At 40.8% G+C, this 25,563-nt stretch overlaps 1 protein-coding gene across 5 annotated transcripts in view; it reads left to right on the top strand.

The window, feature by feature from the left end:
* The window catches only part of LOC113009931 (disco-interacting protein 2 homolog C), a 204,964-nt gene that overhangs the window by 108,349 nt on the left and 71,052 nt on the right, over nt 1-25,563 (top strand). For all 5 annotated transcript variants that reach the window (XM_026148603.2, XM_080292961.1, XM_080292960.1 and 2 more), the window contains exons 3-5: nt 5,866-5,976; nt 9,605-9,730; nt 19,876-20,208. In XM_026148603.2, coding sequence (XP_026004388.1) covers nt 5,866-5,976; nt 9,605-9,730; nt 19,876-20,208 — 570 coding nt within the window. The remainder of the gene's footprint in view (nt 1-5,865; nt 5,977-9,604; nt 9,731-19,875; nt 20,209-25,563) is intronic.

Genomic DNA, 25,563 nt, shown 5'->3' on the forward strand with positions numbered 1-25,563 from the left:
AAAATTGTCATGCTACTATACTTGTGGGGACCAACAGTCACTGATGGGGACAAAACGCCCGTTCCCACGAGTTTGAGGCTCAGTTTTGGTGTCAGGGTTACAGTTAGGTTATGGTTTAGGCTGAGGGATTATTGATGGTTAGGGTAAGATGTCCTCACTAAGATATGAAAACGAGTGTGTGCATCATGAAACCTTCTTTTGTCTTTGGCTGAATACGGCACTTTTTTCTCTCCTTGTCGATGTTTAACAGGACACACAGTAAATCCCATTTTGGGCAGCTTTGTCATCACAGAGATTTTCACAAGTAAGGCAGAGCTGATCGTGCCTTTGTTTTGTTGAAGGTCCTCGTAAGAAGATACACATTTAACTTTATTTCAGTGTTTCGTCTAACAGACTGATAGTAGGGGTTTGTTTTCTTTTGAAAGAAGTCAGAATGACTGTGAAGGATGGGACTGAAGTGAAAACCAGCAGACACACTGGCTCTGCCAAAGCTATAACTAGTAGATACTGGTGTGTGTGTGTGTGTGTGTGTGTGTGTGTGTGTGTGTGTGTGTGTGTGTGTGTGTGTGTGTGTGTGTGTGTGTGTGTGTGTGTGTGTGTGTGTGTGTGTGTGTGTGTGTGTGTGTGTGTGTGTGTGTGTGTGTGTGTGTGTGAGAGAACAAGCATATGTACTCATAGGCAAGGAGAATGGCAGGAAGTGCATTATGGGATGGAATGAGGAGTGTGGGATGGAGAGAATGTGTGGTATTCACATCCAGACCCAGCGGGGGGTCGTCCCCAGTTCTCTGGGAGGGGGGCAGATGACACACACTCCTCCTTGTGTTGCTTGGCCGCTAACACATTCACGTTTAAATCACTTCTAAGAACATTTCACCAACTAACACTGATTTCCTGGAGCCTTACCTGAACTGTAACTACAGTCTCTACCCACCTAACCTTAACCCTAACCTTAACTCTAACCGTAACCTATTGACAAACCAGGTCGGCAGTGAAAGGCATCTGAGTCCATGCAGGATGAGTAATACAAGAACAACCCAGCATGAATCCAGCACTCCTCATTCCTTTCAGTCCTGTAATGTACTCTTCTTGTGCGCGCACACACACACACACACACACGCACAATAACCCCTTTTTCCCATTTTTCAGACCCTCTCTTGAACACACTTAACAACACAATACTCCTTTTCTCCTTCTGTAACAAGCACACACACACCAGCACAGTTTCCTTCCCCGTGGTGTATTTCAGCTTTAATCCGCACTGCTTTGTATGGAGTCAGGGTGATATAGTTTGATTCTCCTTTTCCCTCCAGTACTGAGAATTTACCACTTTGATGTCATTACATTCAGCCAAAATAGAAAAAATAGAAAATGAAAAACTTTCCTTCTCTTGCATTTACTTTAAGTGAACTCTAGTGTACAGCTGTAGACTCAGAGCACTGATTTGGGGTCAGTAAGATAACTTCTAGGGTTTTTTAAAAAGAAATTTGAAACATAAACTGTCTTCAAGGATTAATTTCACCAGCCAATAAAAAACTATTTTTAAACCCATGATGATTTGAATCAATCATTATTAGAATTTCCAATTTGATTACTTGAAAGTACTTGTAAATGTGGATTTTGGTAAAATTCTAGGATACTTAAACTAAACTGTCGGCTGGCTTGTTACTGTGCACAGAATACTTTTAGACCAAGGTGTTCATGGTCCATTTCCAAATCTCAACTATATAAAAGTTACTCAGCTCATCTCTAACAGAGGGCCTAAAACCTCTGTGGAAAAGATAATAATAATAATGTGATAATGGTTATTTATAAAGCCGGTTTTGACTATAACCACGGACCTTGGTAGGAACAGTACTGTAAACTGATAAATGTAGCTTAAAGCTAAATTAGATTAGAGTTAAACACCAGTCTCCAGCTGCATCTTACTCTAACTTGGAAAGACGAGGCCACGACCTCTGCAGCGACCAGGCCTAAGTAAACCGAGTGTGGACCCATTTTCCAGCTGCTTCAAATTGGTGTTTTAAACATTTATAATAGCTAGTTTGTCCCAGTCGCAAGCCTTTTCCAAGTCTACAAAGCACCGTCGAAATGGTTGGGCAAACTTTCATGAGACTTCTGTGGTTCTTTGAACAAATGAATAACTTGTTTGGCCCTTTCATGGCCCAGATTATAAAATGTCCTTATGTTTGTTTGAGCTAGCAACAGAAGTTTCTGTCGACTTTTGCCAGAGTTGTAAGAATTCCCCCGAGTTCTCCAAAACATTTTCCTTCACATGATGACTACGGTTAGAGTTTCTAAAAATAGCTGCGGTTACATGCCAACAAATCTTCTCCTGTTTCATGACTTGGCAAACTGACCTGCTTTTACAAGCCTGTATATTCACGTTTATCACATCATCACACTCTTTGTGATTATCTACAGGTATATACTGATTGCCTATCAGCCACTATGCTCTGTGACTATTTAGGCATATGACTATTGGTGCTTACACACCACAGTAAACTGATTATCTGTGTCATACCAAGGTTTTTGTCACTGGCATATTGTTTCTGAAAGCAGGATATGTTTATATTTGTGACGGGTAACCGGAATAACTATGAATTACAGTAAAAGCGATGTAAAAATGTACGCATTGTGGAATTCTGGTTAACACCTCAGACCTGAAAAATCAGACTTTACAGGAACTACAAATTGCTTTTTGAGCGAAACGAAAGCCTCCAAGTCCTGTCTGCAGTGTTTGGCTTCATATTGTGAGGCGCACCTCCAGCCTCACTATGATATACCTCCCTTGAGGAAACACAGGCTTGTGGAAGCAAGTGCAAGTGTTCAGGAAAACATCTGCTCTCGCCATCAAGAGGTGATGAAGTTGTTCTGTCGCACTGATCAGCACTGCATCTGTTATCTCTGTTCCAAAGACGATCATAAAGGTCATATCAAAGTCTCAGCCGCAGCAGAAAGGGCTGAACGGCAGAGGGATCTGCTGGACGCCACTACCTGGAGGTGGAGAGGAGCGGGAAAGGCGTTTTAGTAGCAGTCTCATACAAGAGTATCGGCAGAACGGGGAGCTTCGCTGAATGCGTGTTTGGGAACAATGACAAGTCTTGGGCTTTAGACTGTTTCAAAAATAGCTACGAATTCAAGTATAACAACATTAGAACCCCGATCCCAGGTACCTGGTCCTCCAGGGTGGGAGTGTACCTGGATCACAGTGCAGGTGTTTTGTCCTTCTACAGTGTCACCGATACCGTAAAACTCCTCCACAAAGTCATGACGAAGTTCACTCAGCCGCTCCGTATCGGACTTTGGCTTTCAGAAGGAGCCGCCGCTGAGCTGTGCAAGCTCAAGTAGGCGGGTCAGGCGCGATCAGGTTTGATGTTTAGCACTTTGGTGTGGGAGCTAGAAAACACCTATCAACTGCAGAGCTCTGATTTCAGAAAACCTGTAACTACTGACAGAGTTGTAACCACTTCTACTTTGTAAACATTGTACGATGCCTCATGAATGTCCTCCTATGTTTACATTTATCTATTCGCATTTGCTGTAATACTTTTAAATACATTTTCTGAGAGGAAATGAAGTAATTTCGTACAAATTTATACATTTGGTGTAATATGAATATTTTCTTTATGTAGTTATTCTGCTGACTTCAATGAATGTATGCACATTCAATATTGTGCATATAGCAAAGGCACAGTTGTGATCTGTCTGTGGTCTATAAAAGTTACTTTCTCACAGCACATTACGGTTGTCAGTCCTTCTGTGTCGTGCTTCAAGCATGCAAAACATTTGTTGCATTAGATGCCAGTAAGGAGAGGGCATTTTCTGTAAGAGCACATTATGTAATTTCCTGAAAGTGAAAAAACCACATATAGTATACTTGGTTTCTTTTTTTAATTATATTACTTCCTGAGCTTTTTAAAAAAAAATTATGATTGCTGTAATCAGCATTAACCATGTTGGTGTTGGCACAGGATGATGTGCAGTGTTGATGTTCCTTTATTTGGCTTTTTTCCCCCTCATATCTTTCTCAACCAGCCAAAGGACAAAGAAGCTTAACTGTGTTAGTGTTTATTTCCAGCAAATCTCTTATTTGTGTAAATAAAAATAAATTAAATGTGTTATGTTGATGGTCTCACTGGTTCAACATCGATGACCTTTACTATGGGTGTATGAAAACACCTAAAGAGACACGCATCATGTAACACCACACCCTGCACATAAACAACTGTTTATAAAAGAAAGGATAACAACATACAGTGTATAAATATACATGTGGACTGGTTCTTGTATAGTGCTTTTCTACTCAAACTGAGCACTTCATACTACTTTCCACATTTATATAAACACTTTGTTTTGTGCTTTGCGTGTGTAAGTTCTTTCTATCTAACATTCAAACTCCGATCGAGGCATCAGAAAGCAAACTTGGGGTTATAAGTATCTTTGCAGACAGACTTGAGCAGATGGGGATCGAAGCACCAACCTTCAGATCAGCAGGTGACCTGCTCTGAATCCTGAGCTTCAGTTCGTTTTTGTTTTGCATTTTTGAGCTTTTCCGTTATTGTATATGTAACAGGTTTGGCGTTACATAAAACAGCCTGTTGAACAGTTGTATAGCCTGTTTTTAGCAGCCAAATAGACAGCTGTGCAGTCTGTGTGCAGAACGAGTATAAGGAAAGGAAGCAGGACAAAGAGCTAGTTGACTGAATCGGGAGAAAGGGAAATCCATCCTTCTCGGTTCCCCAGAGGAAACAAGAAGGCGAGGTGTTTTCCAGATCTGTCGTTTATTCCTGTGCTTCCTGGTAGTCGTTAATGATTGGCTAATCAACTTTTAGCTTTTCGCCTGAGCAACAGCGGCACTCTGAGCCACGCTGAGAGCTCTAATGAAGACAGACGAGGGTAGAAGTATGAAGCTGAGATAGATGGTCATAAATCACCGGCTGTGGATCGGTTGTAGCTGTCAGTAACAGGGTGGTTATTATCATCAGACTTATTGATTGCTGTGTAGGGAGGTTGTTTTCTCTGAGTGAATGTGTTTGTGCATGCTTAAAGATATGTGTGTGTGCACAAGTGTGAACCAAGACTGATCTGTTGTGTATGTTTTAGATTTAGAAGTTTTAAAATGCTTCTAGTTTTTTCTGATTTCTGATACAGATTTTCTTTAGGAGACTAATAACTGTGTTGTGATAGAATAACTAAAGCCAGTCTTGCTTAAAGTAAGTGTGATGATTTACATCTGAGGACTCTTACTTTTTGAATCACAAATTGTTGTGTCGACTGAGACGGCATATTTTGCTTACTGTGCAAAAGTCTTGAGCCACCTGCCATTTCTCGAAAAGAAATGGGAGTAGCGATTTATTGAACTGTGCAAACATTCATGGGAATACAGTATATAAGACAAAATCAGTGTTTTATACAAGGTCAAAGTCAATATTTTTTGACCACTTTTATTCTTCAACACAGCCTGAAATCTTGTAGACAAACCTTTTCCTTTCTTGAAGTAGTCTCCATGAATCGGCCGCTTTCTCTGCTCTGGAGAGGCCAGTCTGTGGCTGATGGTGTTTCATGTGTTCTCGGGTTATGACTATTTTTAAAACAATATTCCAACCACTCATGAATATTTGTTTGTGACCAACAGTGGAGAGAATCACCTTGATAGACTTTTTCACAGCTGACATTTGGGCTGGTGGTAGCAGGTGTAATCAAGTTTATTACCAGGCTTCCATTTGTTAATAGCTGCTTCTCATTAATCCTTGTCAGTCAGCGAGCATGCAAAACACCAGGTGCCTTGAGATCTCTCGCCAAAATGTAATGTGACGATTGTTTATGTCATTAGATACAATTTTAATCAGCATCCCTGTGCCTTAGGAATGGATCCGTCCATGGGCCAGGAGAGGAGAACGCCCGTCACCCCGTCGTCGTCCTCCCGCTACCACCGCCGGCGGTCTTCTGGCTCCAGAGACGAACGTTACCGATCAGGTGAGAGGCAGGTTTTGACCTCTGACCTTGTTGGCATTTAGTTGTGTCCCTGTTATCTTTCAAATATGCCTCATTTTTTCCCCTCACACAGACCAGGTTAATTGAAAAATAGTTATGATGTCATCAATCACAGAGAAATATTTGTTCACGACTGTTAGAGAAGTGAAAGGTAGATTTAAACTGAAGGACTTCCCAGCTTCTTCCAGTCAAGTCGACTGATTATAATTTGGAGTTAAGATAAGATAAGATAAGATAACCTTTATTAGTCCCACACGTGGGAAATTTGTTTTGTCACAGCAGGAAGTGGACAGTGCAAAAGTTATGAGGCAAAAATTAGAATACAATAAGAATAAATACAGTACACAACTGTACAGAATAGAATAAAATAATATACTATATACAGTAGAATAAAATAAAATAAATATACAATAAGATAAAAATAGAATACAAATACAAATACTATATACAACTGAGTAAAAATACAACGATGACAGAAAGGATTATTGCACTTAGTATTATTGCATATGTATGGATGTGTGTGTTTGATCAGTTAAAGTCTTTATTATGGAGTCTGACAGCAGTGGGGAGGAAAGACCTGCGAAATCTCTCCGTCCCACACCGTGGGTGCCGCAGTCTCCCACTGAAGGAGCTGCTCAGTGCTGTCACAGTCTGCTGCATGGGGTGGGAGATGTTGTCCATCAGGGATGACAGCTTAGCCGCCGTTCTCCTGTCACTCACCACCTCCACTGGGTCCAGAGGGCATCCTAGAACAGAGCTGGCCCTTCGGATCACCCTGTTCAGTCTCTTCCTGTCCCCAGCAGAGATGCTGCCGCCCCAGCAGACCACGCCATAAAAGATAGCAGAAGCCACAACAGAGTCATAGAAGGTCTTCAGGAGTGGGCCCTCCACCCCAAACGACCTGAGTCTCCGCAGCAGGTACAACCTGCTCTGCCCTTTCCTGTAGAGGGCGTCTGAGTTATGAGTCCAGTCCAGTCTATTGTTCAGATGAACACCAAGGTACCTGTAGCTGTCCACAGCCTCAATGTCCATACCCTGGATGTTCAGTGGTTGCAGTGGAGAATGCTTGTGCCTGCAGAAGTCTACCACCAGCTCCTTGGTTTTACTGGCGTTGATCTGGAGGTAGTTCAGCTGGCACCAGTCCACAAAGTCTTGGGTCAGACCTCTGTACTCCTTGTCGTCCCCATCAGTGATGAGGCCGACTATTGCAGAGTCATCAGAGAACTTCTGCAGGAAGCACTGGGTGGAATTGTGGGAGAAGTCTGCAGTGTAGATGGTGAAGAGGAACGGAGCCAGAACCGTTCCCTGTGGGGCCCCCGTACTGCAGACGACCCTGTCCGACACACAGCCCTGAGTCCTCACATACTGTGATCGGTCGGTGAGGTAGTCCAGGATCCAGGTAGTGAGGTGATGGTCCACTCCAGAGTTCACCAGCTTGTCCTTTAGAACCGAGGGAAGAATGGTGTTGAAGGCACTGGAGAAATCAAAGAACATGATTCTCACAGTGCTTCCAGCGGTCTCCAGGTGAGCGAGGGAACGATGTAGGAGGTGAATGACGGCATCATCCGCTCCAATGCCAGGCTGGTAGGCAAACTGAAGTGGGTCCAGTGATGAGCTTATTAGGCGCCGAAGCTGAGCCAGGACCAACCGCTCCAGGGTCTTCATCAGGTGGGATGTCAGAGCCACTGGCCTGTAGCTGTTGAGGCGTGAAGGCTTTGGCACTGGTACAACACAGGAGGTTTTCCAGAGCTGTGGGACTCTTCCCAACCTCAGGCTCAGGTTGAAGAGGTGCTCCATCAGTTCTTGACTGAATAAATTTAAATATCATTGATGAAATCAGGTTTAATAATTGCTATAACTTAATACTTCATATTACTTCTTTTATGCAAATACATGTACTTGTATTTCAGATCAGGCAAAACTGATTAGTGTTTGGTGGTTTTTGGATAGATTTTTGAAGTATTTTGCTACCAGCTCTGATGACTTTCTCAGACATCAGGAAAACCACATCTTCGTTGATATCTTGAGTCTTCTTGCTACATGCAGAACGAGCTACAACAAATCCAGTGTTTGCTTTACATCTATGCAATGAGCTCCTGACAAATCTTCCACAGCTCTTGTAAGATGCGGTTCAGTTTCGTTCCATCTGGTGTTGACTAAAGATTAATACAGGATTAACTCAGGATTTCAATCTTTTCAGTGGCGTCTTATTCAAAAGTAATTTGTAGGAATTTGTTCTACTGACATCAAGCGATGGTAATACAGATAGACAGGAAACCAATAAGAAAAGAAACAATGTGGTGTTGTAAAGCTTGAATTCCTTGACAGGTGGTGGAACTGGGCTTACTTTATTATTATGTCCCTACAAGCTGTTGGAGAATTGAAGCTATTAAAGTTTGATCTGATGCATAATAAATCCTGACAAAACCCGTTTAACCCAGTGAACTGAAAAAGAAGAGCCATGTGAGCACCTTTAAATGCCACATGCTCGCTTTCACACACTGCACAGTCACACTCAGTCAACCGGGAGACAATAAATGTGCACTTGAGATTTAAATTACCTCTGTTCCCCTTATATAAGCACATCCACAAGCCAAACAACCGGACGTCTGTGAGCCCCGTTCGTTCTGACTAATGTCTTAATATGTCACTATCGGGCCAAACGCCCGTTTGCTCTGTGTCGGCGTTTGTGGCGTTTGCCTTTTTTTGGCAGTGGGCACCATTCAAACAAACCCAGCTGTGGCTCTGTATGCAGCACTCTATCTCACTCTTAAAAACACCAATTTACGAAACATCTTCGCCGACACGCCCTGCACCTAATCCAGTCAGAAACCACAGGGCCTCATGGGAGCTGCTGTCAGGCTGGGAATGTTTGTGCACGTAAACTGAATGAGAATAAATGGGAACATGGTGCTCGTTGTAAAGAGAACCGTGCAGCACAAACACAGAGAAACACAGAGGATAGTCCTGCTCTTGTTTGCTGCTCTGTCTCTGTGTGCTGCTGCTGCAGGGTGGACTCCATCTAATTTGTATGTTTGCACTGGACATCAGAGCTCTTAGTGCATGCATGATAACATATGATGCATAATTAAACCTTTTTAAAATGTGATATTATGTAACTAAATATTATAGAATGCTTTTTTTAAGGAACTTAAATGCTAATAAGGGGTAAATTTAGCCTGTTGCTACAGTTATACATAATAATACATATATAATATATGTATTAATTCATCCTCTCCCAGTTACATCAGTCGGCTGCTCTCCAGCCCTGATGTTTGACGGTACGTTGGTCTAGGAGTAGTTTGGGGAAAAAAATATATAGTGTATAGCTTTTAAATTCACAATTCTCACTTTGTATTATACAGAAGCATTAAATGCTGGGGGAAACCAGTAACCTCTTATTTTGGATAACCAAATCTTAAGCACCCTTTGAGTATCTGCAGAGTAATTTTCATTTGTGCCGACAAAAAGGAATTCAACAGCTAACACTGAGTTAGCTCACTGAAGTGTAGTTTTAAAAAACATCTCTGATTATGTGATTATTCATTATATCACTGTGAATGAGAAGGATCTAACAGAGACTTTTTATATGTCCTGCATATGTTTCCAGATGTGCACACGGAGGCGGTGCAGGCAGCCCTGGCAAAGCACAAAGAAAGAAAGATGGCGGTGCCGATGCCTTCGAAGAGGCGGTCGCTTGTGGTCCAGAGCTCCATGGACGCCTACACACCACCAGGTAAAGGACACACTAAACTTTCACATTTGAAGCCAATGAACGAAAATGATCATTTTAATAATTAGTTTTCATTGCCTGATCCTGACTGTGTGCATATTGTGAATGAATTCTGACAATACCAGGAGTTCAGCTGGTTTTTCAATAATACCAACTAATGAAAAGAACCAAACGAAGCTCAAACAGCAGGAGCTGTGTCCTTGTGAGGCTCAAACTCTCAGGAGAAAACAGAAAGAAATCTTTGTGTACTATTGATATAAAAAAAAAGTTTATTTTTACTCTACCAATACTGAGGCAGAAACGGTACACTTTGTTTGGTTGTAAGTACTAATGGAAAAGTTAATATACTAGATAAAGGATGGAAGATGGAGCTGCCAGGCAGGAGGAAAAGAGGAAGGCTTCAGAGGAGGTACATGGATGTAGAGAAGGACATGCAGAGGAGGGTGTTAGGGATATGGCAGATGAGTCGATGTGGTTACTCCTGAAGGGAGCAGCTGAAAGAAGAAGAAACTTCATCTAAAAGATCAGGAAGTTTTGATGTGTTGTGTTTAAACACGGGGCAAGGTTAGTTTCTGACATGTTGGTGGCACCGCAGGAAATATAGTTGGTAAGATTGATCCTCCATCACTACAGAATATCAGCAAAAAATTGATCAAAATCAAAGTCAGCAATGTTTTTCACAAAGAGACAGAATGTAAATATCTATAGATGCTATCTCATATATTCAGTGGCTTCATGTTTATTCTGGCTCTGTCTCTCTGCAGAAGAGGCTGTTTTGTGCCGTTTCTATCGTCTGTAAGTTACGCTGGTTTTCTCAGAAGGTGTCTCCTTTAGGCCTGAAATGAAAAGCCCGTGAAATGTCACGTTATAGCCCGCCATCTGTCACATCTGCCAACTTTGGGATTCAAGCTGTCAGTCGAGTTACTCTGTCATTGACTGACTCTGGCAGCAGCTGGCAAACCGCCATGCTCATTTGCAAATGTGATTTCCGTTTATGTTGATGCACGATGATTTTTAAATTTCAATCATTTACCAAAAATAAAGAAAAGATCAGTTTGCATTAATATTAAACAGAAGAAATCCCCCAAGAGCAGAGGAGTAGCTGCAGTATTGATCTCCGTGTGGTAGTGACATTGGTAATGAATGAATAGGACGAGCCGTCATTGACTGACGTGTCAGCATCTTCTATAAAACCTGGAGACGGATGGGTACTCTGTAAGCTAACAGCAGTGCAGGAAACGTGAACCACTTTATTTTGCTCATTAGAAAGTAGATTTCTCTAAGTTCTCGCATCAGATTGGTCAGCTGGAAGACGTCTTTAGCAATGCAGAGGACGGCGATCATTCATTCTGGACGATTGATGCAAAATATCACTTTTCCAGCACAATAATCTCTCATTGTATCGTAATTTCAGTTTTTACAGTTAAATTGTTCTTTATGGGTTAATCTTTAAATTCTTAATGAGCAGATTTATGAAGTACAGCTGTGTTACACTCAGCAGCATCACACAGTGGAGACGGTGGAAGGGTCTGAAATACAGAATCATTTGTGTGGATCGTTTATTGCCTTAGATACCATGGTTACTCTAAAATCTTTAATGCTTCTGGTCAATATAACCTCAGCATAACTACACAAATACAAACAGTTTTCATGTTTCCGATAAATGAGAAATATCTTATAATATATATTCAAAAAAGCCTTGTGTTAGCTGTAAAACACACTTAACAGCTGAAAACAAGGTAAACAGTGCCCAGTATTACCTGTTTGACAGAACTATTTATTGCATACACTGATTGGTTTTCTTTCCAAATCCCATATTTATAATATCACCAGAAACACACTAATTATCGAGTAAAGCCAAAATATCCCCTACGTTTAGTTGCCTCGGCTAAAGTTAATGTCACTCCCGTCACTTCTCCATTAAAGTTTGGACAATAAGCTCATATTTCAATAATGTCAAACAGTCACAGACTAACAAAGGGCAGAAGCTTCATTTTAAATCACTGCCATACATTAAGGACGGCAGTATTGCATTTTCTGTCATTTAACGATAATGCATTGCTAGAGGATCCAATGTGATGTATTGCCATATGAATTACTTGTTGCTCCATGTCTGTTTTGAAGATTACAGAAACCTTGCAGTATATACAGTATAGATCCGTTTTCCTGTTTTGTTTGTGCAGGACTCTGTTTGGCCCACAGGGTTTTATCTTCTGAGCGTTAGCATCGATGCAGGGAGCAACAACTCTATAAATCCCATTTGTTGCCTCTTCAAATATCTGTGATTGGACTTTTCAGTTAGTGGAGTGTTGATGGCGTATGAAATGCCCGGACTCATTCCCGGAATACGATGGCCACAGATTTTCTTTCTCCCTCACAAAGCATTTCTCCAGTAAACATTGGGAATGCTCTATGTGAATACATGATAGATGGAGCTTGTTTTTAAAGGATGCTTCACAGAGGCGCTGGTGTCCCCGTAGCATGCAAACTAGGATGTGTCCTTTGGCGAAGGTGGCAGTCGTCCATGTCTTTATTCCACTGGTGTTGTTTAATGAGAGTGTTAATGAGGCCATTATATCTTTGGCTGCAGGGTTGAGCTTCACTGAGCAACGAGACATGATTTACACTAACAGCTCTGAGAAGAACTACAGCAGTGAAAGACGTAAATAAGGAGCCTCGTTTTGATCAGTTGAAGCAGAATGTCCAAAGGCTGCTTCCTCATGGCGATCCACTTCATTATCACTTCATTATTTTCAGTTTTTTTGTTTGTTTGTTTGAATGGACACACCAATTTTACTATTTTCGCATCTCCAGCTGCCCCCTCTCAGGCTTCCCTTGTCCTTGCTCTTCATCCAACATATTCTTTTTATTTCTTCCCTTCATTCTCCCTCTCACTCTTCAGCTCTCCTTAACAGCCCATCTTAACCAAAATTAGAAGCAGATGGATCCATGCCCTCACACCCCACCTCTAGTTTGTATATATCCCTCTGATTGCATATATTTCTCCTGTGTATTATGTATTGCTGCTGTCTTACTATTTATATTTTATTCCTGCACAGTTGGTGTGGAGCACCCATAATTTGGTTGTACATATACAATAACAATACACATCTATTCTATTCTATTCTATACTATGTCCTGTGATGTACAGCAACACATTGATGGTAAAAACTTGTTACATAAATCAGTTTTATTCAGTTAATTCCTCTTTGAATACACAGCAGCCAATCACAACACTGAAACCCCTGATAGTTAAATCAATAACTCTGATTATGTTGTTACAGAGGCACCTGTTATGTGTTGGGCTCTAGGTGGTAAAATAACAATCAGTGCATCTAGTTTCATTGGAAGCTTGGGAATGGGCAAGTGTCTGATTGACTTTGATCAGGGTGAAAATGTAATTGCTGAATGACGGGGTTAGGGTATCTTCTAAATGACAGCACTTGTTGGATGTTTGTTGTATTTAGGGGTTATTACTTACCAAAGGTTGTCATTGGACTTAAAACAGGTTAACTGGTGACAGGGTGATGAAGCGTCCAGGCTCTTTGAGGTGCATGGCTGTAAAGGCCGGGCTCGCTTAAGCACAAGTTGGTGGCAATGATAGAAAGATGTCAGCACGTACAAAACACCCATAGACTCCTGCCAACCACTGAAGGCAGCTGAGTGTCAATATTTAACTAGTATGAGGTGGGTGAATGTAACGTGGTATCTGACTATTATTAAATCTTAATTCTGGTGCCAATTTTTAGAAGCGTAAATAGATTTAAGTCTTTACTTCCCACAATATTTAATAGGAAAACATGTAGAAAATAACCTTTAAATGTACATTCATTCATTTTTTGAGGTTATTTCATCGAAAAACAGACTCACAAATATACATTGATTACTGTGGAATTATATTATCCAACAAACTGATGCATTTTCTCATAAACTTAGAATTAATCCATTAAATATAAAAAGGAGCGGGTGTCTGTTTGTGGAAGCCGCCACATTCCCCCACCATCTTGAAAATACTGGCTGAGATGCACGTCACAGTTCCACCTAATCATCCACTTCATCTCCTGAACTCAAGTCAGGGCTCTAACAAATAAAAACGTGCATAAACATGAATATTTATTCCCAATACTGTCACAATTACTTATTGTCAGCACATTAGACCCGCCCGTCTTTAGACAGGTGACAACTGGCAGTACCAACAGCCAGTTATAGGGTAACATGTTTTTAATCCTAAAAATCAATCTTTCACTCTGATAAAAAAATAAATAAATACATTACATTCTCACATTGTGTGAGAATTTATTGTCTGTCCAAGTCCAGCAATGTTTGGGAGAGGCTAACAGCAGCTAACAGAGGCTAACAGCAGCTAACAGAGGCTAACAGAGGCTAACGGCAGCTATTAGCAACAAAAACAGTAGCGCTTTGAGAGAAAAGCACAGGATATCCTCAACAGCTCAACTCAGTATTGCTGTCACTTGCAGGGGTGAGCTTCACTGATTCATCCACTCATATCAGTTTTTCGTCCTCCTCCAGAGTAAATAGACGTGAACACCATCTGAGGTAAACAGCGGACTGCCGGTCTACATTCACTAGAGATAAACGGCTGTAAGACTTTTTTGTCTCACGGCAGCCACCATAGCTAGGAAATATAGAAGAAACTCTGCGATCTGCAATCTTCTGACATCTAGTGGTGCGATTTTATAAACTGTACCCTTTTAAAGAAAACAAAAACTTAAAAATCTGCAAGAAAGATGATGTCATTGCTGTTTACCTTGTCTGTGGGTTTTCTGTATCTTAAACAACAGATGAATATTTGGTTTTAAAAAAAAGTCATAAAATTAATTGGGACATCTGGCATTATTCTATGTTTGCTCAGTGCTTTCTGGCTCTCTCTAGCTCAGGCACTCCTATGATTATCTTTGGCAATCCCACTGCTTCCTGCTGAATACACAAATCTTTCAACAAATTGTTTTGTTTTTTTTCCCTGGCAAAAAAGAAAAAAGAGAAAAATGCTCGGTGATTTCCCCAAACAGCTGAGGACTATTTGTAGTGATGGATTAACACACATTTACTGCTTGAGTGATTATTTGGGGCAGCAGGACGATATATGTAGGACCGAGTCGAAGTAAATTATGACTTCTGAAAAGAACACATCAGTCAGTGCAACAGTGTAACTCACTGTGTTTTTAGCAGTTCCTGGACAAACAATGGACCTCTGTGCTTTAGGGGATGATGGCTTTGGATGCAAAATACCCGTTTGTATTGAATCTTATGGAAAGAGTCCAGTATTGACTTAATGCTAGTTAGCTAGCATTGATGCATGCCAGACTGATGATGATAACTGCTGACCACAGTTTCACTGAAACAGAATCTTAACCCAGCTCAAGTTTTATAATTCAAAATTCAAAATGGCAATGAAACCTTTGTTGAGCAGACTTTTTGCAAGACTCACATGCCACATGCTTCAAATGTGCATACGCTTTTTCTGCAAGAATGTTCATAATATTACACACAAACACACGTCTACGTGATTTCCGGGTATTTTTACTGTTGTGCACAAATGAAGATAAACAAGCTGCACACATGACACACAAACTGCACATAATTCATCGTGCAGATTTAGAAAGACCTTGTGGGAGCATTAAAGGCAGTCGCACACATACAGGCACTTGTGCGCACGCAGCCACACACACATTTCTGTCAGCCAGCGAGGTTCATGCGAGGACAGCCGAGTCGTGTGTTGCTGAGCAGCGTGTCGTATCGTGCGGAGATGACAAGTGAGAGAGGCCTCTGATGTGCTCTCATCGGGTTTTGACTGATTTTCACAGCTGCATTTTCTTAATTTTTCCAACGCATCGTGAAATATATTTCTGTGGAACCGCTTTGTGTCACTTTCTCGTTTCTCTTTCTGCATTTTTCTGAGTATTTGCTTCGTAAGTCAGCTGGCAGCGTTGCGCTTTCAATATATTTTGTCACTGGAAGTCTCCCCATCTCGCTATGAGCAGGATAACGAGATCCACATTCATTAATCAAGTGTGTTAGCACAAAGCATCATGGGAAGACTACATCCAGTCACATGGTGTTTTCTAGTGCTGTCAGCTGTATCAATGACAAATATGCTGACTTTCAAAGTCTCGATTGCACACGTTAAATTGTAAAAGAAAAAAAAAAAACCACCATAAAAGCTCTAGTACACTGATTTTCTTTTTTTTTTCTGCTTTCAAATTCAATTCTTCTTCTTTTTAAGAAATACACAGTTTGGTCATCAAACTCTACATATTTATATTATTTGACTCAAGCTTTGCAGCTCCTCCTGCAGTGCACTGTTTGACACAAGCTGATTAAGCCCTCTTCACCTTTAAATCAGTTTTATCCTGTCTTCACTAACAAAAGGTTTGCATGGTGGGTGTTGGAGGCTTCTGTGTTCACAGTGCCTGAGACCAAATTGAGGATCTCCCCTCTGTATATCATACAAAGGATTTGTGTAGACATGCTTTCATGTTAAGCTTCTTATTGATCTTTTAAGATTTGATTTACTAACACAGGAGCAGTGATGAAACTCTGATGTCTTACACTGAAACATTTATTGTACTAAGATCAGTGTCAGGGAAAATTACTATATAATCTGCACGAGTTCGAATGGTAATGTAAATCTTATCCAGATAAGATTTAACTTTAGTTTAAGGAAACAGCTGAAATCTTGTGTTTACTTTTCACCTAAGATTACACGAAGGTTGCTCCTCACGAGCTTTAGAGAGTCTGATTCATTATAGTTTTGCTAACGTCGCCACGCTACCAAATTCTTACACATGCATCATAGCATGTTCAGTTCAGTTCAGTTCAGTTCATTTTTATTTCAAACATTTCAAACATGTGCCTTCACAATCATTACAAAATATCATTCCATTATTTGTTCGAAAAGGAGTAGGCTGAAGTATTTACTTATTTGTCCCTACCCCCTCAAGTTTTACCTCTCATTCATTTAATTTTTTTTTGTCTTAAATTAAACAAACAACATATGAAACATATAAACATATGAAGTAAAACAAAACATAACATACATAAATCAAAAACAAGAAATTAGCAAGCCCCACCACAGTATAGTTTCTTTCATATGAAAAATACAGAATGTGTATATTTGCAGATACACAAGTTATGGAAAAACAACAAACCAAAACAAAACAAAAAAACAAAAAAACAACCAAAAAAGAACCGCAACACCATTACCAGCAACATTACCGTCCTGGGTTAACCCCGTTTTCTTCATTCTTATACTTATTTAAAATTAGGTTTTTATATTTTACTTTAAACTGTTTTATGTTTTGACTGTCTTTTATTTCTTCTGTTAGACTGTTCCATAATTTAACTCCTGCAATTGAGATTGACATAGTTCTTAAAGTTGTTCTAGCACTTTGTATTTTTAAATTCCATTTCCCTCTTAAGTTATACCCACCTTCTCTTTCTATGAACAATTTACAGATTTCTTTGGGAAGCAATTTATTTCTGACTTTATACATTATTTGCGCTGTTTTAAGCTTCACCAAGTCTTGGAATTTAATAGCTTGCATTTTGACAAAGAGTGCATTTGTATGGTCCCTGTACCCTACATTATTTATTAATCTAATGGCCCTTTTCTGTATTATAGTTATTGTTTGTGTGTTACTTTTGTATGTGTTTCCCCAGACCTCTACACAGTAGCTCATATATGGCAGTAGTAAAGCACAGTATAAAATGTGCAGTGCTTTCTGATCCAACATATGCTTTGCTTTTCCCAGGACGGCAATGCCCCGTGCCAATTTCCCCCGAACATAAGTAATGTGTGGCTTCCAACAGAGCTTGTGGTCAATGATCACCCCAAGAAATTTTATTTCATTTACTCTTTCTAGATATACATTGTCAACACATATTTCTACTTCGATGTTTTTCTTTTGGTTTCCAAACAACATAAATTTGGTTTTATCGAGATTCAATGATAATTTATTTATATCAAACCACTTCTTTAATATCGTTAATTCCTGTGTGATCATTTCCAAAACCTGTGGCAATTCCCCACCTGCACACAGTATATTTGTGTCATCTGCAAATATTACAAACTTTAAAATCTCCGATACTCTGCAGATATCATTTAAGTACATAATAAACATTTTTGGACCCAGTACTGAACCTTGAGGTACTCCACAAGCTATATCCATCAAATTAGATTTATATTCATTTATTTGTACATATTGTTGCCTATTCCCTACATAGCTTTTTAACCATTCCAAAACCACTCCCCTAAACCCGTACTTTTCCAGTTTTTTTAATAGAATTTCATGATTAACAGTATCAAACGCCTTCTTTAGATCTAAGAAAACTCCGAGCGCATACCTCTTATTATCCATACATTTCGTTATCTTTTCCATTAAATCTATCAGTGCCAAAGCTGTTGATCTGTTGTTTCTGAACCCATACTGACTATCTGTCATTAATTCATATTTTTCCACAAAACTGTCAAATCTTTTTATGAAGAGTTTTTCCAGTATCTTAGAGAACTGGGAGAGTATTGACACTGGTCTATAGTTTGTAAAATGATGTCTTTCACCGGTTTTGTAAATGGGAATAACTTTAGCAACTTTCATTTTTTGTGGAAAAACTCCTTTTTGAAACGACAAGTTGAATATATATTTTAATGGTTTTACGATACCATCAATAACTGTCTTTACCGTTACCATATCAATATCATTCCAGTCTGTACTGGTTTTGTTCTTAAGTCCTCTAACCATGTCATAAATCTCTTTCTCTTCCACTGCTCTTAAAAACATTGAGCTACTATTCCTTTCAATATTTTCACCAGTGTCCCTTTCTATTCCATCAACCTTTATTTCTTCTGCCAGTTTTGGCCCTATGTTTACGAAGAATTCATTAAAGCCATTTACTATCTCCTCCATGTTATTAATACTTCTTGTCCCTTCTATAAAGTACCCAGGGTAATCATTATTCCTTGATTCATTTTTGATTATTCTGTTTAATACATTCCATATATCTCTTGTGTTATCTTTATTGTGTTCCAACCTTTTAATGTAATACTCTCTTTTACAGGATCTCATTATATTAGTTAATTTATTTTTGTAAGTTTTATACTTCATTTCAGTTTCTATTGTTCTCTTTTTTATGAATTCTCGATATAAGGCATGTAACGTGAAAGATGTCACTCTTAGTGACTAACTTTATAAAATACTTAGCAAATGTGCAGCTGATATTTAGCATCTTTCATTCATCTCATTGTTTTGGTTCACCACCCGCTTCTCACCCAACAGCAGACGGGAAGCTCTTCACCGGTCGCCCAGAGCTAAAAGCAGAATGAATACTGGAAACAAACATTAGTCCTCGTTGTTGTTTGTTGCTCTAAATTTACCAGGTGTTTTGGTTTCACTTTGACCAACTTCAGCAGCTGATTCCATGTGGTTATTAAAACAAGAAAAACAAACCAAAGCATCAACTTCATAAATGTGAAGATGAACGCAGCTAAATGACAAAGTAAAGGCTTTGACTTAAACTTCAGGTTCCCAGATGGTTTCACCTGTTGCACAGGTACAGAGTCCCAGCTGCATATGTGTGTGTACTAAAGTCAGTCACACTGGAGCGCAGCAAACCAGTTTAACCCTTTATCGGGTAAGGAACCATTTATAGTTAAAAAGATCAAACGTCTCATAGTAACACTCTTGGGTTGAAATATTTGAATTTTCAATTTTTTTGGTTTTTTTTATTGTTGGACTTTCCTCGTCAGTCGCACAGTTACCTTCTCTCTGCATCTGCCCTGCGAGAAAACACACACGTGCACACTAATCGAGTACCTTTGAGTGTGTGTGTGTGTGTGTGTGTGTGAGAACTAGGTCAGCTTCTGTTGTTATTCATATCACCACTACTAGCCTCATAACGCCGTGGGCATTATGGAAATGCCATGCAAAACTTGCAGAAGCACACACCCGTGTACGCACACACGTTTTAGCTTTCACACGCACAAACAAGTTTGTGTTCCTCCCCTGCAGCGACTTTACCCAGAGGGGGGGAGTAGGGCTTACACATCGACACCTCTGTTTGCACCGGTGTTTGGAAAGATCCTTTTTTTCCCCACGGTTTGGATAAAACTTCTCATCTTCTCTCTTCCTCAGACACCTCCTCAGGCTCAGAGGGCGAAGGTCAGGGGGACGGTGATGAAGAAGAGGGAGGAGAAGGTGAAGAAGAAGACGGAGGAGGCGGCGGAGGAACCTCGTCCAGCCAGGAAGGAAGCATTAGCATGGAGCACTGGATCAGCAGGGCAATCCACGGCACCTCCTCCACCACCACCACCACCTCGTCAACAGCCTCCTCGTCCTCGTCCTCCACACGTAGCGGCGGGAGCGGGGCAGCGGCCGGCAGGCTGGCTGACGTGCTGGCCCAGCATGTTCACATTTCCTCCTCCCACCACCACCGCCACCACCATCACCACCACCACCACAGTAAAGGTAGGTGACTTTGCGCAGTGCTGACATAATAGTCTAACTTTTGGTCTCGGCGTGGCACACGGCGTCCTACAGGGAAAATAAAACGATCATTAGCAGTTAGCGCTGTGTCATTAATGTGAAGGCCAACGACTGCAGTGAGTCTGTAAAGCTGTTTAAGTCAGTTTCAACTGAAAGGGAACATTTTTAAACATGAATTCAAGCCTCAAGCTGAAAAAACAGGCTTTCTGTCACGTCTGTCAAAGAGGTTTACATTCAGCTGTCCACTGTGTGGCCCTTTGCAGCTTTATCTAATGACGCCTTACAGTTATTCACGACACCTTTAGTAAACTACAAACTCCTTTAGCAAAGGTGGAAGACCCTCGTCAAGGCAGCTTTAGCTAATCCAGACAGTGTATACAAAAATACAAAGCTTCTGTTAGCAGGTCTCGACACTCCTAACGAAATCGGACTCTTCTGGACAAACCAAAACAACCCAACCGCTCTAAGATTTAGATTTTTCCCGAAGTTTCCAATTTTGTTATGTTCGCCAAGTCGTGGTGTGTGCTTACTGTTACAACGTTTCTAGTTATTCGTCTTTCATATGGGACCAAATAGACAATCAGGACAGGGTTAATATTCACACACATTTAATCCAGATCATTGCTTAATTAAACATTGTTTTAAACATTATATGAAACTTAATCAGGTACAAATGACATCTTTCAACCCAAGAAGTTAATAAAAGTTTATTTTATTATGCAAAGCACAGTATGGACTCTGAGACAGCTGCATATAAAAACTAAAGCTCCCATCAGAGCCTTGTTTCTTATATATTTTCCCCCTTTTTCACCTCATCAAGAACAGAATAATAAAATAATAAGCAGAATAATAAACATAAAGGATTCAATACTTTGTGGGAGACCTCAAATCTCCCTCAGACCCCTTGAAGGTCCTTGAATCCCAGACTAAAAAAAAAACAGCAGCTGAACTTAAAACAGAAACTGTCCTGTAGTTTTTTCTGACTAAAACTGAGTCAGCAGTTAATAAAAGATGTTCTCTACCGAGAGAATCTGGACGTAGCGTTTCATCTTTGAGCTTCACAGTAAGATGTTGATGGCAGTGTTCAGCTCAAGGTCCTTTTTTCTTGTGTTCTTTGAGTTTGTAAGTGGAGTTTGTAACTTACTGTGTGTGTTTGTGGCAGTTCTGCTGTCATTCTCCTGACAGCCAGTTTTCTCTTTTTGTTTTGTTTCTGCTGCGCTTTCCCCCCCTACTGCTCCTTTTTCAGTTTTCATACTTTCATTGAAAAATATTTTTGGGTCTCGTGACCTTGACGCCTGCACAAACTCAGCACATTCTGTAATGATTTAACAAAATCTGTCTCATCAGTAACAGTTTTTGTAGTGTCTCCGTTTATTTCCTTTTGACACATTTAAAGACACCGTTATACTGATGATCCTCATGCTTCATGTGCCAACGGCCAGATAACAGCTGGAATCAAACCATGAGACCAGGATGTGTCATGCTTTTGTTCTTATTTCTACTTATCTGATTTTTTTCTGCCATACCAACACGATAAACTGAAGGAAGTAACGTAGTTACTGGTATTCATACTGTTTGAATTGTAATTACCAGTATCTCTCGATCCAGACCATACCAGCTACCACGACATTAGGAAAACTGCTGACTTGACAGATATCCTCCACAAGGAGGGAAAGCCACAGGAGGTTGGTGAAAAGGCCGGCCACTCACAGCCGCATCGAAGCATATCGACGGAAAGTTGACTGGGAGGGAAAACTGTGGTAGGAAAAGGTGCAGAAGCAACCGGGATGACCGCAGCATTGAGAGGATTGTGATGACAAGTCGATTCAAGAGCTTTGGAGAGTTTCAGCTGAGTGAGCGGAGGCTGGTGTCAGTATCTCAGAGCCACTACACACAAATGTCTTCAGGAAAGGACCTACAACAGTTTCAGTCCTGATATCAAACCACTGCTGACGCAGAGACACCGTCACAGTATCTTATCTGGACTGAGGAGAAAAAAGACTGAACTGTTTCTCAGTGGTTCAAAGTCCTCTTTTCAGATTAAAGTCAGTTTTGTATTTTATTTTGAAATTACGATGTTAAAGTCTGAAGAGTGAAGTTTCCACAGTCTGTGAAGAGTTGGTGCTGTTGGTGCTCCACGGCGTTTTATCAAGTCTGAAGTCAACCAGAAGATTTTAGAGCTCTTTCTGCTTCCAGCTGATGATGAACTTTTTGCATATGGATGGTTTGCTGACCGTGTTATTGCTGGGCTAACTCGCCTGGCCTGAATCCCAGGGAGGATCTATCAAAGCAACCTGGACGTCAGTAACACCTCAGCAGACGCACCCTGACCTGATCAACTCCACACACCACTACACCGATACAGTAATTCTGTTAATGGAGCCTCAACCGAGTACTGAGTGTATAAATGAAATGAAACTGGACACGTCTCTATTGTCAAACCTTCCTTTGAATGATCTTAAGAAATATTCTAATAATTAGAGGCACTGGATTTCTTATTTTAATGACCTATGAGCCAAAATCATCTGAATGAAAACAAAAAAGATGCTTCAGTATATTACATGTAAAGGAAAAAGAAAATGAAGTTCATCATTTTAAATTAAATGATGAAAAAATAACCACCACAGCTTATTTAAAGTATTTCTGAGAACGTTTAGTAATACGTCTCAAAAGGATCAAGGCCCTGCAGAGGCTTGCTAGCCTGTACAAACTATCCTGAGAATGGTAATGTGTTTTAAACCTCAGCAGGAGAAGCAAATATGACCATTCATCAATCAGAAATTCATTGTGACCTGTCAGGATGCTGGGACGATGTTATTTAGTGGGCATTTCTGTTCTTTCCTCTTCCTGTCTGGAGAATTTTCACACAAAGTTTTTAAGCATACCTGCCAAAGGACTGAATGCGATTTTCCCAGCACACCGTTTCCCTGCAAAACTGGGAGGGCAGGACATTCTGCCAGCGCTACAGCAGGGTGGAAGTTGGTTTCCAGCAGCTTCAATTCATGTCGAAAACACGGCGCAAACATGAAAGTGAAAAACTGGCTCGCTGCTGCCACAGAAACCCATTTGTGCATTTCCCTGACAGCCGAGGACTGAATGCTCTGGCGGAGACAGGTTTGTTTTCACGCTGGCACGGCTGGTATCCAGCTCTGAAGATAATGCACCGGCAGACACAGAGTCCCCCCCCGCCAGCTCCACCCAGCCTACATCCAGCTCCTTCGCTGCTCTGATGGGACGACGCCCTTAAAAAAAAAAAAGTTTAATAAATCCTCTACTACTGTTCGATGATTTTCATCATAACCGAGCAGGCCTGTTTAGCTCTTCTCCTTCCCGTGTTTTTATTTTCTGCCGTGTCTGTTTCTAATTAGCCGGGCACTCCCCCAGTATATATCTGCTCCCATGCTTTTCTTTCTTGCTTTGCCAGGTCTTCTTTGAACCTCAGTCGCACTTTCAGCCATTTCCCCGTGAGTTTGTTTCTGCATTCCTTTTCTCCCTTCATTCCTTCACTTTGGCCCTAGTTGAATTTGTTTGCGTGTGGGCTGTATTTTTGTTGGTACGGTGGTTAGTACTGTTGCCACATAGCAAGAAGGTCCTGAGTTTGATTCCAGCAGCTGGCCAGGTCCTTTCTGTGTGGAGTTTGCATGTTTTCCTTGTGTCTGTGTGGGCTCTGGACTGGTGCAGTTGGTGGGGTTATGTTGGGCGTACCCGCCTCTCGTCCTGTAGTAGCTGGAATAGACTACAGCCCCCTCTCTCCCCTCTTTGGGTATCAGAGTTTGTCTCAGGGGTCCGGGCATGTATTTTCCTGCCCTTGCTGCAGTTGTGTGCCTTGCTTTTGCAATTACGTGTGTGACCTCTTGCCTCACAATAAAATGTATGCATTTGTGCATTTCGTTAGCTTCATAGCATAAGTGCCTAAGTCATTGACTTAGTCAAATGACTTAGGCAATTATGCTATGAAGCTAACGATTTGTAGCCATCAAAGCAATAATGGCCTGTGTGAGGAATAAAGATGGGTACGTGACCCAGTTGAGAGTCATTGTGTTTCGGTCTTTGTCACCATCCCTGAGGGCTTTATACCCACAGCAAAGACTTTTGTCTGCAAGAACTGATAATTTACTACCTGTCAGGTATCTCTGCTGCTTCATTTCTTGCTTCACTCACACTCTTTCTGTGGACTGAATACAGAAAACGTGGAACTCACAGCTAAGGGATGATGAATGACTACAGGTTTTCTTGTATTTATAAACCCCGGTTACATAAATATTCATGCCTGGAATGAAGCCTTGGCATCATTGCGCATAATGCAATTAGCAAAAGGCACAAACTGCATCCAAATGTTGCCCACATTTTAGCCAGATTTCCGCCCACAACCATGCTTTGTTATAAACAGCTGGTGGTGCTAATTCTTCTGAGATCATTTAAAAGATTAAAATAAGAGTCAAACCTCAAAATGTGCATAAAACCAATAGATGGAAACGCACTTACAGGTCAGCGATGTCTCGTTTCAGGTGATGAGAACATTCCTCCGTTTGTTTTTTACTTCTAATCGATGACTTTGATTTCCTCCCAGTCTGTACTGTGGCTGGTATACAGAGGCCTGTTGCTGACAGGCAGTTGAGTCCTGGGCAGCGTCTTTGGTTGCATAGCTAACCCTGAGAGTTGCGGATTTCCATTACATCACATCATGTTGTTGTAATTTTTCCAGCTGGTTGGTGTAAAGTTTCATTGAGCCTGTTCTTTTGTGAAGTTACAGAGTTCATGTTTATCACAGAGGAAATCCTGAGCGGTGTGCACACGTGTGGGTTGAAGCTCTGCTTCTCGTTTCCTCGCTCAAGGCCAACACAGCCTAGATCTGTGTGTGTGTGTGTGTGTGTGTGTGTGTGTGTGTGTGTGTGTAAAATCTTAGGAGAGTTTATGAACAGAATCATTCCCCCCCTTGTTTTTTATTCAGCTCTTATCAGAACTGCTCGGTTTGCCTGTGACGATAACTTTTTGTTCTCTCATATCTCCCCAATTGGTCATTGCTCCTTTCATCTCTCCACATTTTCCTCCAGCCTGCAGATCTTTTTCACAGGATCATCGCAGACGATCTGGTTGTTATTGTTGACTCTGGGCTGAGTTCAGCTCCTGTACAGAACCTGTGTGTCTGTGCTTGTGTATGTGGTTGCTGTTCCTGTGTGTAATGTTGAATACAGCAGCATTTTGCTGTCCAAACAGCAGGAGAAGAGGGTAGCCTATATGCTTAATATAGTAGGGGTGGGGGAAAAAATCGATACTATGTAGTATCGTGATATTTTGTTTGCTAATAATGTATCGATACAGGGACAGCAGAAATCG

The sequence above is a fragment of the Astatotilapia calliptera genome, chromosome 18 (genome assembly GCF_964374335.1).
Source record: "Astatotilapia calliptera chromosome 18, fAstCal68.1, whole genome shotgun sequence".
Classification (NCBI taxonomy): Eukaryota; Metazoa; Chordata; class Actinopteri; order Cichliformes; family Cichlidae; genus Astatotilapia; species Astatotilapia calliptera.